The sequence below is a fragment of the Drosophila tropicalis genome, unplaced genomic scaffold, assembly GCF_018151085.1.
Source record: "Drosophila tropicalis isolate 14030-0801.00 unplaced genomic scaffold, ASM1815108v1 contig_413, whole genome shotgun sequence".
Taxonomy (NCBI): domain Eukaryota; kingdom Metazoa; phylum Arthropoda; class Insecta; order Diptera; family Drosophilidae; genus Drosophila; species Drosophila tropicalis.
The window spans coordinates 1,413,201-1,430,694 of record NW_027172877.1 but is presented as its reverse complement, the minus strand read 5'-3'; the positions used below and the strand labels follow the sequence as shown (position 1 = coordinate 1,430,694).

General features: G+C 36.4%; 2 protein-coding genes across 2 annotated transcripts in view; one reads left to right on the top strand and one right to left on the bottom strand.

Moving 5' to 3' along the window:
- The window catches only part of Tmtc1 (Transmembrane O-mannosyltransferase targeting cadherins 1), a 48,970-nt gene that overhangs the window by 10,573 nt on the left and 20,903 nt on the right, over window positions 1–17,494 (top strand). The gene's annotated exons all lie outside the window — the stretch shown is intronic.
- On the bottom strand, window positions 5,393–6,740 carry Trf5 (TBP-related factor 5). Its single transcript, XM_068285648.1, has 3 exons — window positions 6,679–6,740; window positions 6,294–6,566; window positions 5,393–6,214 (listed from the first exon to the last, which is right to left on the bottom strand). The coding sequence occupies exons 1-3, from the start codon at window positions 6,690–6,692 to the stop codon at window positions 5,602–5,604; spliced, it is 900 nt and encodes a 299-aa protein (XP_068141749.1). The 5' UTR covers window positions 6,693–6,740; the 3' UTR covers window positions 5,393–5,601.

Below are 17,494 nucleotides of genomic sequence, written 5' to 3'. Positions count from 1 at the left end.
AGTATTTCAATTATTCGCGTATCCTGTCTGATTCAATGAAAAATCGAATGCTGCTCCAACCTCCTTGTACAGAGCCACCTTTCACGATGAACCCACCAAATGTTCCGCCGTCTTTACTGTCATCCACTTGTAATTACGTAATAAGGCAGGGAATGCTTTAAAGCCGCTTACGTTAACAATCGCATGCTGTGTGTGCCCTTCTGTGTGTGTGTCTCCGTGCGAGGGTGGGACAGGAATAAAATGTGAAAATAAAAAATAACATGTTATTGCACTTTTCTTTAAATAAGTGTAACTCCGTCGTCCACACAATGACAATAGCCGGAGAAAGCCCTGATAAAAGTCGGCGCATTTGCGGTCGTCGAGAAAAACGTACGGAGACCAATGTATGTATGGCGCGTCAGCCCAACACCCACCCATAAGAAGAAATGCAATTTCAAACCACAAAAATAATTAAAAACTTTACGCCATGTCACATCTGTACATACATATGTGTGTGTGCACATTCATGTGTGTGCGGGTGCCTTTGTCAGCGTGTGTGGCATTAAGTCCTTCTGAGTCTTCCCTTTGGATCTTTTGGAGTTGAAAATCAAAGGCAAAAGTCTGATGGACTTATCAATCGAAAAGGTCTTAAATGCCTGCAACAACATTTAATGAAATTGTCTCCTCCTCTGTTTCCGAGGACATGAACAAGAACAAATGCAAACCCAATGGTCATGGCTACCACCTGGTTAAAGGTGGAAAGACAAAGTCTTTTGCAGATATCCTTGATTTTTTTCGGTCTTTTTTGTTGTTTTTGATTTTCTTTTTTGCCGCAATGTTTGCCAAGCGTAAAAGCCAAAAAGTTTACGCAACATCGCGCACCACTTGGCAAAGGTAGACCATGGCAAAATAAAAAGAAACAACAAAAAAAAAACAGAATGGGTAGAAAATAACAGGTAAAAGTTTGCTTTTTTGAGATCTTTCTTTCACTCTCTCTCTCTCTCTCTCTCTCTCTCTCTCTCTCTCTCTCTTCTCTGTTTTACTTTCTCTCTTTTTGTTGTTTAAGGCCCAACATGCTCTTAACCCATTATGAGTCCAAAAAAGGCTTCAAATGGTGGTTAGCTGTTTGATTTTCAAGACCAATTCACATCAAAAGTTTATTTAACTGTTTTTGTTTTTACAAGCAGCTTGAATTAGTCTTTGATTTTTAAGAAGATGACGCAAATCGCTGTCAACACGAGTCCAACTCTTTGGAGAGTTTATGGATCAGTTGGGTTCTGCGCTGCAAATTTTTGGCCAGTTCTAAATGTTGTTTTAATTCAAACGAAATCAAATCTTGTTTAATTTAAAAGGATTCTCGAGAAGTGTCAGTGTTCTTCAATTAAAATGTAATCAAGTTTCAGTTCAGATTAATTGTCAAATACCCTCTACAACGGTATAAAAATCTTGTATCTTCTTAGAGTTCAAAACATTGCACAATTAATTCAATTTGATTTTGATACAAATTAAGTGGTATGCCAAGTTTTTCACTATATATTTCTATTCCATGCACTCAAAGGATGAAATGGTATATTAAAGTCGCCAAAATGTATGTAACATGCAGAAGAAGAATATTTTCCGACCCTATAAAGTACATATATTTATTTTTGATCGGCATCAACAGACCAACGAAAATAAAAAAAAAAAACTTACTCCTTAGGGCAATTAGCTAACCAAATTTCTTAAAATAGGATTCAAAATGGCCAAGTTAACCGCACAAACGTTTTTTACTAACAATAAGTCAGCCAATTTTAATAGAGGAGTAGGCCGGTTGGTTGTTGGCCGGTGACGGCGCTAAGGGAGAACGAGATATACATTTGATGTTATAAATATTTCTTTGGAGCATGGTATACCAAAGCCGGCTAGACGACTTACTTTATTTCTAACAAAAATTGTCTTGAGTGAGATCGGTTAACCGCAAAAGTTTGACCATCTTTTTTGCTTATGTTAATATATGTATGTATGCATGTATCATAATGATAGTTGTTCATTCGAATCTATAGGTTAGATTTAACATTATCTATGCCTTGTCTACTTTAGGGAAATTCGCATAGTACAAATCAGGAATCTTTGAATTCCAAGCAAATGCATTAGAAAATGGCAATCATTGAAGAATCTAAAATTTCCCTTTAAAGAGTTTTCTATATTATCATTTCTGTTATGCAATACATACCCTTTCATAAGTCAGAAGGTTATTTCTAATAATTATTGAATTAGATTATAAAGTGAAAGACATAATTATATGAAATTCTAACAATATGATGTAATATGATCTAGAAGGGATCTAACATTGTTTTTGTCCGCTGCTGTGAAATGTTTCTGCATGGGTTAAAAAGTCACTCGACGCCGTCTTTAATGAACACGGCATTTCTATTTACTCTTCGCTGTCTCTGCCAGTATGTCTCTCACTTTGTACGGGAATGCGAGTCCGAGTCCGAGACCAACTCCGAGACCGAGACCGAGTCAACGTCCAAGTTTTTCCTCTTAGGCTGCGGCTCGTAAAAAACATTTGCGCAATGTCAACAAATTTGCGCGCTTATTAGATTTTCGTGGTTGCACACAATTTCGCCAACTAAGACCGCCGCAGAGAGATAAAGTGCAGTCTGTGAAAATATGAATAAAATAACGAAAACTTTTCCAACGGCTCACAGAACTGGATGCAAAGGGACGGCGGGTTACTGCATGCTGCGCTTTCGTTTGCGGTTGACCAGAACCCCGAAACCAGAAAGAACTCCCAACTTCAAAACTAAGGGCGGTGGCATCGGCGCAGGGTTACACCCACTTCGCGACGGTCACGGTCGCCGGTTTTGCTAATGAGTTTTGTTGTCAGTTCTTGCTGGTCAAGCAAAAATTGGAAGGCGAGTCCTATGCTCCTCATTTTACTCTTTCGAATTTCCCTAAATATTTTTTTTCTTCTTCTGTCCATATCCCTACATGAATTTATGCGACGAAATGGAGGCGTCCGGAGTGTTGTAGAGTAAAGGGTGGTCTATGTGTGTGTGTGTGTGTGTGGAAAAGTTAATATTTGCTGCATAAATTCCAGGACTTTGGAATTTTCTGCGCTTGTTCTCGTCGTTTTTGTTTTTGCAGAAATTATGAAAATGCAGGCCACCACCGCCAACCATGACACGCCCACTACTGCCAAGCTCATGGTCACCACTCGACTCTCTGGCTTTGGGCTTCACATACAAAAAATATTAATTACTTTTTGCGTTTTTAGAGCTCTCAGCTTTTGTGCTTGGAATTTAAATGAGAGCCAGAGAACCAGATTTCAGTTAATTTTTAGTCTTCATTTTTTTTTTTTTTTCTTTCTTTTTCTTTATTTCCACAATAAATATTTTCATAATATGTTTAAGTATTAAAACTGTTTCTGAGAAGTTTTAACAATTTAGTCATAGATTGAGCATCATAAATGAAATTAAATGACTTAAAAAAGGTTCAAGCCAACCAAAAAATGAATATCTAAAGGAAGTTGTCTTAAATTTCATGAATTTATCTAAGGGAACGATCAATATCTTTATCTTTTACTCAGTCTTTCTTCCAAGATAAAAATATTTATCAGAAAACTTTGAAGTTTCCTTACAGATGGGATAATATTTATCGAGTTTTATAATATTACATTAATAATTTGGGTTTCAAACTTGCCTGTTGGGCAATATCAGGGACGTATCCAGGCGTGTGGTCCATGTCGTCCGAACCCTCGCCAGAATTTCAAAAGACAGGCTCCGTCACGTCACGAACAGTGACTTTTCTCAATAACTTTGTTAATTTCCAAGCTATTGTCGTGAAATTTTATGTTGGTGAGGTAATTACACCTATAAACGACTGTACTAAATTTAATCAAGATCGGGCGACTACATCATATAGCTCCAATGGGAAAAACCGGTCGAAAAGTTTTGGATTGTCTGATATTTGTACTTCTCGAGAAGTACGTTAAGGTTCTAACGGATCAATTCCACAAAGAAGTTTGTTTTAAAAACTATAAGAGATCTTTATTTGTTAATATGACGAGATCGAAAGTAGACTTCAATCAAAGTCAATAAACAATTTTATAAAGTCAAAGACATCTTTGGAATATGTTCATTTCAAGTGAAATGAAAATTCTATTTCTGGTACACTTCAATTGTATATATTTTGAAATGAAAATTGTGTTCAGTTGGATGATAAAACGAGTGATCATTTCCATGAACTCCTAATCCAAATCGGAATGTGCAAAAAGTAGCCCAGAACATACATAAATAAAAATGATTTGGAATGCGTGATAGAGCGGCAACCGTTAGCATATATTCAAAATGCAAACAAAAGAAATGACAAAATGACAAACAGAAATCGGTCCGAAATTATCCGCACATAACCACCGTAAACGTAACAGTAACAACACACAAAACATACACAGATCCGCACCCACAACGTACATATATAGCAATGGCAATCCAAACCAATTCTAGGGAGCTGCGTTTACAAAACAAACATAGAATTTGAGCTTACTGGTTGTGGACTGGATGAAGGGATGGGATGGCACACACAAATATGACACTCAATTGTTTTTCATGCCGGACGATGAGCAAATCGTATCAACCTGGATGGGTTGAACATGGTTGGCGACCGAGGGGGGGACCACGACAGATTCGAATTTCATTTCACACATTTTGTTTTCGCTTTGTTTCGGCTTGTCATTTACATACCGTGCAACCAGTTTGAAGAATGGGTATATTGGTATCCATAATGTATGACAAGGAGATCAAAATCTGGATGCATCAATGTATGTCCGACGTTTTTGTTTATTAATAAAGTTTACTTTTTCTTTTAAACTTATGCTCTCATAAAAGTATTTGAAACTAATCATAAATGAACAAAGTATCCATAGAACACTCAAACATGCTGGTCTATGTCGTTGTTTAATACATCATTAGGATGAAACAGGATTAGAATTCTGACTTAATCTTCATTTAGTTGTACAGATAAACAATTAGTTTGTATTTGAGTTGACTTTTTGATAAAATCGCACCAAAAATAGATACAGAAACTTGTATGACAGATCCATTTCTATATAAATGGGTATCCTAAAGTCGTTGTTCCGATACCCACATGGTATTTTCATCTCAGTGGTATGTGGCGATTTAAATTTACAGAGGAATATGCAAAACTACATAGAATTTGTTTACATATATTTTTGGTGAATGATTTTTCGCATTGACCTCTTTCAAATTGGTGGTTAAAACTCCAGCAAAGGTAATGACTTGAAAATGATTTTCGAATTCATTGAAATTTTATTAGTTTTATTGGCCTTTGGTCAGAACTTTTTGTTAGTTTATTTAAATCCTATGGAAAAAAAATAAACCCTATATATCACTTTGGTGTCACTGTGAAACTGACATAAAAGTTTCACATAAAGTGAAATTTACTTGGGGCCATATACAGACATTTATGAGCTTAAATTACGTTAGAGTTTCATATTCATCAAAATAATTTGCAAAGTAAATGCGCCATGGAAACTTATGCATCAACTTTAAGCGGTTGAATATTAAATAATGCATTATGTCTGTACGTACTGGTGGTGGTGTATAGCATTACATTTATTAATTACATTTTTATGGAGAAATCATCTTCTCTTTGAAATTCCCTTTCCCAACGTAATTTGTAATCGATATCACCGCTTTTATCCATATCAATTGGCTTCGAATTCAATTTCTTATAACGATATAATATTGGCAATATGAATTGAATGGCCCGGCGCGTATAACGCGGTTGCTTAGAGAACATCACATAGACGAATCCGGTGGGAAATATGGCAAACTTGATTTGCCATTCGTCCATCCAATAGGTTAAGAATGTTTTCTTTGAACTATATGAGGTACACGAATGGTAGGCCGAGTGCAATTGTTCTAGGTTCACATGGAAAGGCATTGAGAATGTGGCATTTACCACATTGTACTTGGGATTGCGCAATAGGGGCTTATACTCGAAGTCCCCGAGATGGGTTATGAACCTTCGTAGACCAGTGTGGGCACTCTCCCGACTATAGCCTTGGGCGTAGATATTACCATTGGCATAGACCTTCAAACTGCCAACTGGATAAGTGCGTTTGATGAATAGAGCGGAATGTTGATCCGGATTATATTTTGCATTGGGTATTATTATATTCAATTCAGATAGCTTGAATTCACATTTTGTATTGACAAAGCATACAAAAGGACTGGGAATAGAAACAAGATTGGAGATTGAAGATTGTTATCAAGTTATCAATAAATGACATTGATGGTTTATTAACTTACCGATACAATATATTCAAATATTTCTCGATTTTTACCAACTTTGAAATATCTTGATAAATGTTTATTATTTCGAAATCAGTAGGCACATTTTCTCCAGGAAATGTCACACTAACCATCTCCACGTCGCTGCTATCATCAGATGTAGCCAAGTCAATAATTATGTCTTCCGATTTCTTTGGAGAACTTTTTGACATTTTAGCCCGTTTGGCGGGGCGATCTATCTTAGGTCGCTGGATGGGTCTCTCCGAAAGCGGCAACTTGCCACTTTTCTTCCTAAAAGAATATAGAAATGGTCTTAAAGAACAGTTTTTTCTTGAAGCGATATCCCTTCGTTCTTGGATTTCCATGGCATCACAGTCCCATTCCATAGTAAGCTTAGTCTCACCTGGTCTTTGCCATAATAATTGAATTTTTTGGTTTATAAACTTCACAAATCTGTCACTGCCGTGACAGTGTGACCAAATTAAGTTATCAAAATAATGATTGACATAAACGTGATACACAGCATTTTCGGACCAAACGAAATTGAATCGAAGCATCACATAGAACTAGACATTATTAACAGCATATTTGAAACATTTGGAATGGGACAAAGTCAATCAATTTGGCTGATTGGTTTCCAATGTTTCTGCTCCTCCTACCACATTGTTTTTCTTACTTAAAATTTATAATCGCCACTTCCTATCTAACTCTTGTCTCACAGAGTAAACTAAAACAATGAACTTTCCTAATAAAACTTGGAAAATCCTCATGCCAACCAAAGCAAACAATCAAAATATCATTCAAATTCAAATCGCAAAAATTGCATAATTGAAACCCCCATTGAAGTCCATTAATAACTTTATGCATCTAGCACAATTCAAACACACTCATATTTTGCGGAGGCGAATTGAATGGGAGATGAAAAGTGGAGTAGCAGGGAAAGGGTTGGTTGACGTTAGCTCATCAAACCCGAAAAACCACTTTGCTCAACTCTTTTCAAAGTGCATACATCATCAACGCTAAGCTAAGCCAAAACAAAAAAGCAATGCAAAAAAAAAGGAGCAAAATGAACGATGGAGCTAAGCGCCGGCTACCGGGAACGGTAGCGTGGGAGTGGGAGTTGAGTAGAGGAAATCAGACTGGGTGGATATGATGATGGTGGCAAGGTTGGTGAAAAACTTTTGTGCAATGTTGATTTTTCCGCAAGAGTCGTTTTTTTGTGCCTTCGCTGGACCTGGTCGTCGTATGGTAAAGGGTGAGGGTGGCTTTGTGGGTGGGTGGTGGGTTTGGCTCGTTCTGATGGTCGGTCGGTGACTGAACGGAAGGAATGCCGCAAGCACTTTATAAAACCCGCAGCTCAGCAAAAGTCTTTCAATAATAATAATATTGGGGCGCAAGAACGACAACAACAGTAAAAGAAGAAAGAAAGGAAAAACCCGAAATGGGCAAAAGTGCAGTAGAATATGAACATATAGATGAACATTCATATAAATAAATCATATGTGCCAGAGATGTGGAATTAAATGCACATAATACAAGTCACTTTTAATATTTCTTATTAAATTAAATTTCATTCTAATTTTTCGATCATTTTTGGTTTATTTAGGCAGATCTGCCCATTACTTTTCCAGTCCTACAATGAGTGCTCAATTAGATTAATTCATCAACGGTTTCTTTTGTTTTAAAACCAATCAGCCGATTAACGTGGAACGAAAAGAAAAACAAAACCAATTTCATTCCATTATTTCAATTTAACAATTGTGCATTTACAAACACTGCAGGTTATTCCAGCATTTCCCCGTTTCAAAATTGCTAACCAACACTGGGAGTCAATCCTTTCACATATGTAAATGTGTATGTATGTATGTATGTACATATGTAGGTGTATTGTGACAGTTACCATGAATCATTTTCTTTGCTTCAACAAAAAAAAAAGAAGGTAGAGAACAAAATGGACAAATTGTGTAAATCACAGCCTTGACTTCATGCTAAAAACCCTTGCCCTCTAGTGACCCCCTAAAAACACACACCCCATTCGGCCGTGCTTTTCTTCCTGGCATGGCAATGGCCCTGATGGCATTGGGAGTGGTTCGGGAAACGATGTTGCTGTTGGCGCTACTCCTGCTGCTCCTGCTATAGCTGATGATGATGACAAACAAAACAATAGAATCAAAGCGGTTAATGGCTTTTGTGTGTAAAATGAATGAATGCGGTAACCGTTTCCTGCTTTCATTTGCAGCGTCATTTGCCTCCAACTCCACCAGCTCCACCACCGTCCTGCGTCACCATTCCACACATGGATGATGATTGGTTTGTGTAATGCGGTAAGGGAATGCAGAGTTGTTGGTGGGAGAAGTCAAAGGGGAAAATCACACCGTTGCCGTTACGCTATGCTAATCGATAAATGGTTCCAATGGCCTATGGCCGTAGCAACTCCATCTGATTGTGAGTGGATTATATACATAGTCAGAATGCAATTCTAATGCCATTTTGGTAATTAGAGGAGTAAAGGCCAGGAAATTCCATTGATACGGTTAAGGCTTAGTTAATCAATTAATTTTTAATTGGATTTTGCTTACTAAATTTTATTTCAACTTTTCACTCTCAGTCATAAATGACGACTGAAAAGTTTCATCATTTGGTTCTACACTTGTTTAAATTGAAACTTCCTTTCAAGTAGACATAAACAATTTTTCTAGAGTTCAAATTATTTATTTATTTATTTATCCACCCTATAGTTTTAATAGAATTGGGTAGATAGGCAACTGTTCGAGAGTGTGAAATTTTTGTTTATTTTTTACTTATGTTTGTATGTCTGGCTAAGTCAGGGTACCATAAACATACATCTAATCGTATCTGTAAAAAGATTGCTTATAATTTGAAACCGCAATTATGACCAATAGTGGGCCCATTCCACAGAGCACCAACTCAATTTCGTACTAATAGGCAACTTTTTTGTTTATATTGTTCTACTATATGTGGACTCTAGAGTCTTCTTATTTCCGACCAAAATCCAACTGAAATAGTAGTATAGGATTTCATCTTTACTTTTATTGAAATCTTCTTTTCTCTTGAAAAAAATGGATTGCTCATGCAATGAAGTGATACAACTTTTACTTAACAAAATTATTGTATATATTTAAACTCTACATATGTAGGTTGTACAGATGAGTCATTAAGTCTACTTTACTAGATTTACATCATTTGTTATTTGAGTTTCGTTTATTTTATTATAATCGCATTTTGCCAACATTCCTTTGATTATCTGGTCAAGTAGATATAGTGTTCATTATAGTGTAATTATCGTAAAGTTTACCTAGTTAGGATAGATAAATCCAATCTCATCACATATCCAATCATCACATCTAAAACGTCAAGACTGAGAAATATTTAGTATGAAGAGACATTTGCGGGCCTTTATTTAGTGAAAGGGACGACAAAGGGAGATTTGTCAGAAATACAGCTCCCAAATTTGTTTAAACTCCTTTTCCAAAAGATCATTTTTATGGCAGATGTAAAATAGAGTATCAGATTCGGGTGAATCCAAGACATATGTACTATATCTACAGCATATGTAAGCCTAAATATATATTCTATATGTTCGAAGATGACTTAATTTTTGTTATAACAAACTAAACCTATTGGGTTAATGGTCCTAAACCGTGTATACATACATAGATCTTTGAACTAATTTGATGACGACATGTCTAACCCCGATAGTTTCGGTTCATTCAGTTGTCATTTTCAACAGGATTGGTCATTGTAACTCTGGATAAAGAATTGAATTCGTATTATTGTCTTTGTGTCGGTTAATACGAAAGGTTTAATAGATTTCAAAGTGGTCAAAATTGCAGATCGCAATTGTGAACTTCGCTGCTAATTGGTTCACCAAACCAGCACAAGTGGTTTAAATTCTAACTACACAAATCCCACTTCTAGTTGAAAGAAGGACCTTTTTACCTTGGCTTTGCTTAACTATTAGTTCTTTTTATTAGCTTTTGAGATAAGTATCTTTTGCAGTTTATAGATAAATAAGTGTGAATTTTATATTAATAACATTTTGTATATCATTTTAACATTAATAACTAGGCTTGGACAAGTACTTAATTTTGTTTCGCCTTGATGATTTGAGTTTTCTCACCAAGTTTGTTGTTGAGTGTTTTTTCTCTTTTTATTGCGTTACTTTTGTTTTCCTTAAGGTTTTCCTTTCTTTTCTTTTTTAATTTTTTCCGGCACATCAAAACCAATCCGTCGAAACAGTCGGCTAATTGGTACGATCAAGAGGCCACGGGTACGCCTTCAAGGGTCATTAGTGCAGAAGGGACAAAATCAATAGCTCTATTATTTTGGCGTCGCGACGCGATGATTGACAGCCTAATTGAGGTTTCTTGACTTCTTTGAATTGTTGTTTGGTAGTATTCTTGATAATAAAGAAGGTAATAATGATGATGATGATGATGATTATATGGCGGCAGTCGATTTTGGGGTTAGACTTAGGCCATTGACCGTTTACTAATAATATACATAGTAGAATGAACTTATTTAGTTAGTCGTTAGGTGTAACTCTGACCCCATCGTTATTCCAAACTCTCGACAACGTTTGAGCATTAAATATTTGCAGATACTCACACTTCCATAAACTTGGTAACCAGACTTCCGCTTTAATTTTTTATTGATTGAGCTATTTAATGTCAACTGCTGGGCAAATACCAATCAAATGCTTGGTTTACGCAATTAAGAAACAAATACCAGACAACCATGCCTCGAATTTCCCCCACGCACACACACACCCACACCCACACACGCATACATTCCAATCGAAATTAGCATTTACATTTGCGTGTAACATTCGGCAAGACATAAAATTAACGCCAACTGGAGCCAGCCAAAGGCCTTCCCCTTCCCTTTTGTTGGATGTATTTATGTTTGCCTCTTCAATTGCTGCAAAAATTTTTGCAATTCAACAGAAGTTTGATCCCAGTCAGACCCATTAAAAAACTCACTCACAAAAGTCTACAGACAAGTGGCGAAAAAACCAGGGGGTTAGCAGAACCCACACTTTACGATTTATATAAAACTTTTTTCAATGTGTGCAGAGATTTTTTACTGAACTTTTGATTTGAACTCGTTACGATAAACAAAATGAAAACACAAAAAGCCACGGTGAGAAAAGTTAACAAATAGTTATTTATTTGAATGAGGGGTCAATGTGCTGTTTATTTTTATAGAAAGAGTGCAAAATAATTGAATTTACAATTTATTGATAATTAGCCATTTCTATTTAACTCTTTCAAAACAAAACCTTCTGCTTGCATGCCAAGAAAAACTTGTGTTTGTTATAATAAACATAATAATAATAACAATAAGAAAAAAATGAAGCAAGTAAGTCGACTCGTCGACTTGGGTATACCATACACCAGGCGAAACAAATATTTCAAATTTCGAAAACCAAATGTATGTCTTTTAAATTGTTTTTACATGTTTCATAGTATGTGCTATCTCGCTCACTCTACGAACATACGAGCACTCTAGCGCCGCCACTAGCCAACGGCCAATTCTGGCCTTGTGGACTGCTCTGTAAAATACGTTCATACGCATATTTTGCATGTTTCTAGTCCGATTTCAATAAAATTCGGTAGTTTTGTAGAAATAGATAAGAATAATTAGTCTGCCGAATTTGAATGCGATAGTCAAAAATCTACAGGAGAAAATCGGTTTTTTCTTAAATATGGAGGCGGAAGTGGGCGTGGCAAAATATGAAAATAGATGTACCCTGCGCGCATACTAAGCCAGTGTACATACTAAATTTGGTGACTTTAGCTTTGTTAGTTTTTGAGAAAATCAGTTTTGTTTAATTTGCGGGGGCGGAAGTGGGCGTGGCAAAATTTTTAAATAGCCAATATCTGCGCGTCTATCAAGCTAATCTGCATACCAAATTTGATGTCTCTAGCTGTTATACTTTTTAAGAAAAACAGTTTTATGTGATTCCTGGGGGCGTAAGGGGGCGTGGCAAAAAGTTTGAACAATCAGTTTTTGCGCGCTAACTAAACGGGTATACAAAATAAATTTGATGTCTCTAGCTGTTATACTTTTTAAGAAAAATAGTTTTATGTGATTCCTGGGGGCGTAAGGGGGCGTGGCCGAAATTCCAATTAACTCTGTACGCGTGCATAATACACGAGTATACATACCAAATTTGGTGGCTCTAGCTCTTATAGTCTCCGAGATCTGCGTGTTCATACGGACGGACGGACGGACGGACGGACGGACGGACGGACGGACGGACGGACGGACGGACGGACGGACGGACGGACAGACGGACATGGCTAGATCGACTCGGCTGTTCATCCTGATCAAGAATATATATACTTTATAGGGTCGGAGAAGCTTCCTTCTGCCTGTTACATACATTTTGGCGACTTTAATATACCATTTCACCCTATGGGTGTATGGTATAACAAATGCCAGAAAATAAACTTAGCTGAATGGGTATTTTTGGAGTGTTTTAAAATGATTTCGAGTGCCACTTATATGCTACTTTATCTAACATTCAACTGGAAACACACACACACAAGACACTCGGGGATAGGGACAAAGCGAGGCGCCCATATCCGTTTGTGCTCATTCAAATCGCATGTAAAAACTATGTAGAAATGTTGAAATACTGTTTTTGGCAAATACCAAAAAGTCAGCGGTTGGATGGCTTCCAAAAAATATATAGAAAAGCATAAAAAGAGAAAGGAAGCCTAGCAGAAGCAGCCAAGGCGGAAGCTCATGGCGCTGAAATAAAGTGTTGCATACTGTTCTATTTTTTTTTTTCTATTTCTCTCACCCCCTCCACCCATCGCTGCTGTTTCTTTTTGTCCTTTCTGGTGCAACAATAATAAAATATTGCATATTTTGCGGCTACAAAAAACAAGATGAAGAAAAAAGCAGCAACAGCAACAGCAATTCCGTTTTATTTTTATGGAAATTCCTTTCATAATATGGGTATACCTACTTTAAAAGGAATTTTGATATGAACAATGCAAACTGCAATTAAATAACTCTACTCGAAAAACAGTCAGTAGTTTAGTTCTTTGTCTTGTAGATTAATTAAAGGCATTTCCATTTAACTGTGATCGTGAGTTCTCTCTCCAAAGATGGCCACCAGATCTATCAATTTGTATTGCATATATGCCAATATATAAGTTTAGTTTTCCACCCCCAATCTGACAACCTGATGAAGTTAACCCTCCTCTCAAGATGATGGGAATCAATTACAGACTTTAGAAGCTAAGGAAGAGAACAATCCTTAATAGCTCATCGGTTAAGGTTCATTTACTCATCTTAAGCTTTTAAACATTTTCAGCTGAAATGTTCTTCTCTGTAAGTTAATAATTTTCTGGTCAAATGTATGTCCAGCTTCGTTGTGCTTATAAAATCGAAGCTGGTGGTGCGATTTCTTGTTTATGCTCCAGCTGCTACGTTTGCTTTTCTCGTTGTTGCTTTTGTCGTTCTTGTTGTTCGCCCTCTGTTTCCAATTTGAAAGTAAAAAACTTTAATGGCAACAAATGCTCCCACTACACTACACTCCAAACCGCTCACAATCCGCAACACCATTTTATATTTGATATTTTATTACATTATACATTTCCCTGGCTTATTACATTTTGGCTTTTAAGCTGTTGACACAACTTGATTTCCGCCAAGCCAACCAAGCAAGCCAACCAACCAACCAACCAACCAGCTCCCAGCACTCGGGCTTCTTCTCCATCGGCAGCTGTAGCTTCAGTGGTCAGGTTAGGTCAGTGCAAATGTCTGTCCCCATTTTCAGTTTCAGTTTTTTGTGTGTTTTCAGTTTTTTTTTTTTTTTTTTTTTTTAAGCTTTTTGGGTTCTTCTCTGTCTGCCTTCGAGTGACCCAGAAACAAAGGAAAAAAAAGTGGGTGGGGGGTTTTCGTTATGGTTTTGACATTTTGGGAATAATGTTTCCGTTTCCGGTTTAAGGTGTACGGTCTCTATATATACAATTTCCGTCTCGAAAATAAGGTCAACATGCTTTTAAGCTGATTTACTTAATAAAACAAAAAATGCCAGAGAGAACGAGAGAGCGCTAACCCAAGCAGAGTGAAAAAGTTCTTGTCTTGACATCACATCAAAGATATCATCATCACATAGAAGATACTGTCAGACTAATTTTCAGTAACGTAAACATGACAACGTAATTATTTTTATCTGCCACCGGGGTTGCTCTCTGATTAATGATGGAGTCGCAGACACACAGACAGAGTGAAACATTTGCATACGAAATTGAAAATAAATATTTACAGTGATTTGAGAAAAATCTACGATAGCAAATTGTCTCTTGTTAATTGCACTTTGACTTTTTAGGCAAATGCCAAACATATTTGATCAAGGCCATATACATATGTATGTTGGTCTCTATGTACAATACAGCCTCATCCTTCTTGATTATATGGACAAATCAGCTATATATAACCAAAAATTAGCCAAGTAACTCATGGCGCCAGCTGACGCATCCTGTCATCATGACACAGTCTCTTCATTCAAGTCCAAAGTCTTTGTCGCCCTTTTTGATTAATACTCACTCAATTTCTCTTGCCCCCCAACATAACATATATATATACATATATATGTATGTATGTATGTGTATATTGTATTTTGTCTGGCAATCGAAATTAATTGTTCAGCTGAAGGTCTCTGACTTTTCGTTAAAGTTTAAGTTGGTAACACCTGGCAAATTGTTGTATGCCTGCAGACATTGTTGGCTTAAACTCAAAAGGCACAAAATCAATAAATTAAATTACTGAAATTTTTGCTTCAACTTTCTGAAAGAAAGATTTTCCCAACATAATTTAAGGTGATGTAATAATACTTGTTTGTATCATCCTTAGTTGATTGGGTTTTCTTGCATTTTCTTAAAATTCGTTCATTTTCATTTACATACAAGTCTACATGAATATATTTACTGTACAGTAAAGACTTGTACTCTTTTATGGAATTCATGATTCAATAGTCCCTTGACATTGTCCTTTGGCTTGTTTTACAAAAGATTCATATAACAAAATAGGTAACATTATAAATGCGTCTTAGATTGATGCCAGATGTATGCTCCACAACAAATTGGTTTTCCGTGTTGATGGTATTCTTAAATTTGGTATTCATGGATGATTCGTTAAGATGATATTCAATTTACCCTTCTCGATTGCTCCCCTCCCTTTCTAATGCTTATATCATTTTGATGATATTTTTAGAAAAATCATTATATTTAAGTGGCATATTCCCTAAACAAACTATCACTATCATCCAATCAATTGCATATTTGGCATGCCAACTCACACACACACACACACTCACACAAAACGACTGCTATTTATACAAGATACCCTCGCACACATCTACACACACACACACATATATAGATATTTATATTTTAGTATATTTGGTAGGGCATTATTATCGTTATTAGAGCTCATTAGCAACGTCATTTCAGAAGACCAAAAACGAGGAAGTCAAAGCCAAAACGATATACACATACACAGATGAGAAATTCGGTTGCCGTTTGTATGTGTGCTGATGGAAATAGCTTTGGGATATGGGCGTAACGAAACCCCCCGTTGAGCATATCAAGAGATATATTTACAATCATATATGTATGTGGTTCTATACATAAGTGGGTACATAGGCTATTGATTCATTTGCTGTTTGAAATTCTTAATTCCTTATGACGTTGGATAAGAGATTTTACAGATTTCCATTTTAAATTTTAATCACATTATTGTTAGTTTCACCCAAAAAAGGAAACAAGCAAACAAAAAATCGCACACACAATTCACTTAATTAAGGTAAAGTCCAATGAAAATAACCGCAAACAGTGGAACAATAGTTCACCTGAAAAAACAACTGGCACAAAAAATCAGGGACAAACACAAAATGGTCCGCGGAATTTCCTACGAGAGCAAAAAACGCCATTGCCGAGACCATTGTCATTTGCAAACGGTGCGACTTAATTTCTCTGACGAAATCGCAGGAGGACTTTGTACGTACATACATACATATATAGGTGAGGTAGTGTTGGACAAGAAGTGGTGAGTCGGTAGGTCGGTGGGTAGGTTGAATGCCTGGTCCAATGGACATGATGAAAATGCCTGCCGGAAATCGTCTGCAGTGTGCGAGATAACAATTTTCATGCAATGACCTGACCCCACCAAGAACCCAAGTCCAACGAGTGCCAGTACCAAGCGACCCATAGACCGCACTCATTACTTGTAATGGCGCTGATGGTGATGATGACAACAGAAAACAGCCAACAGCTAACCGAGTAACATCCAAGAGCAACAATGGCGACCACTAGCAAAAACAAGGGACTGAGAGACCGAAACCGAGACTGAGGCTGAGACTGATGCGAACAATGATGGCACAGGAATTGTACAACGGAATGCATTGCATAGGTCATACACTTGAAGAAAAAGACATCCTTTAAACAAGTTTGTAGAGACTGAAGAGCTGTTTTTACCAAAAGAATTAGTAATATATATAACTGACACATAAATTACTTTACGTAACGTATATTCATTATAATAATTCGTATTATCATAATGAAGAAGTTCTAAACAAGGATTTGATTCTACTTGGCTAGAGATTGTTACTGGGAGTTTATCAAGTGTTTAACTCGGCCATTTAGAAAATGGTGTTGGCTGATTTTGTTGAAATTTTATATAGAATGACTTTTGGTTTCAATAAACTTCAAAGAAGGTATGAAGGAAAATTCAATTTGATCTAATCCTTAGTTATACTACGCGCACTTAGAATTTAAGGATTCCGCCTTAGATTTTTCAATTTACTTGAAATACTTTAAGTTTCAGTAATAACTTATTTAATGAAACTTCAAATATGTAGTTAAAGGCTAAGCGTAAGATCAATTTACAAATATCTTTTCGATAAAACCTTAGTCAATATCGAATAACTCAAGAAAATCCTGACAATCAAGACTGTTTTGGAGATAGATGAAGATATCCGTTTTCTTATTTTCCACATCATTCAAAGAACTTTCCATTTATAAAGGATTAAAATACTTATTGTCTGGTTAATTTTTAATTTTCTCACTGTATGAAACTGCATTCAGTATACATATTCCTGTTTTTCACCATTTTCACATCACAGTCCACTTGCAATGCATGCGCCGTGGTTCTGCCTGGGCACACGATTCAGAAATGTT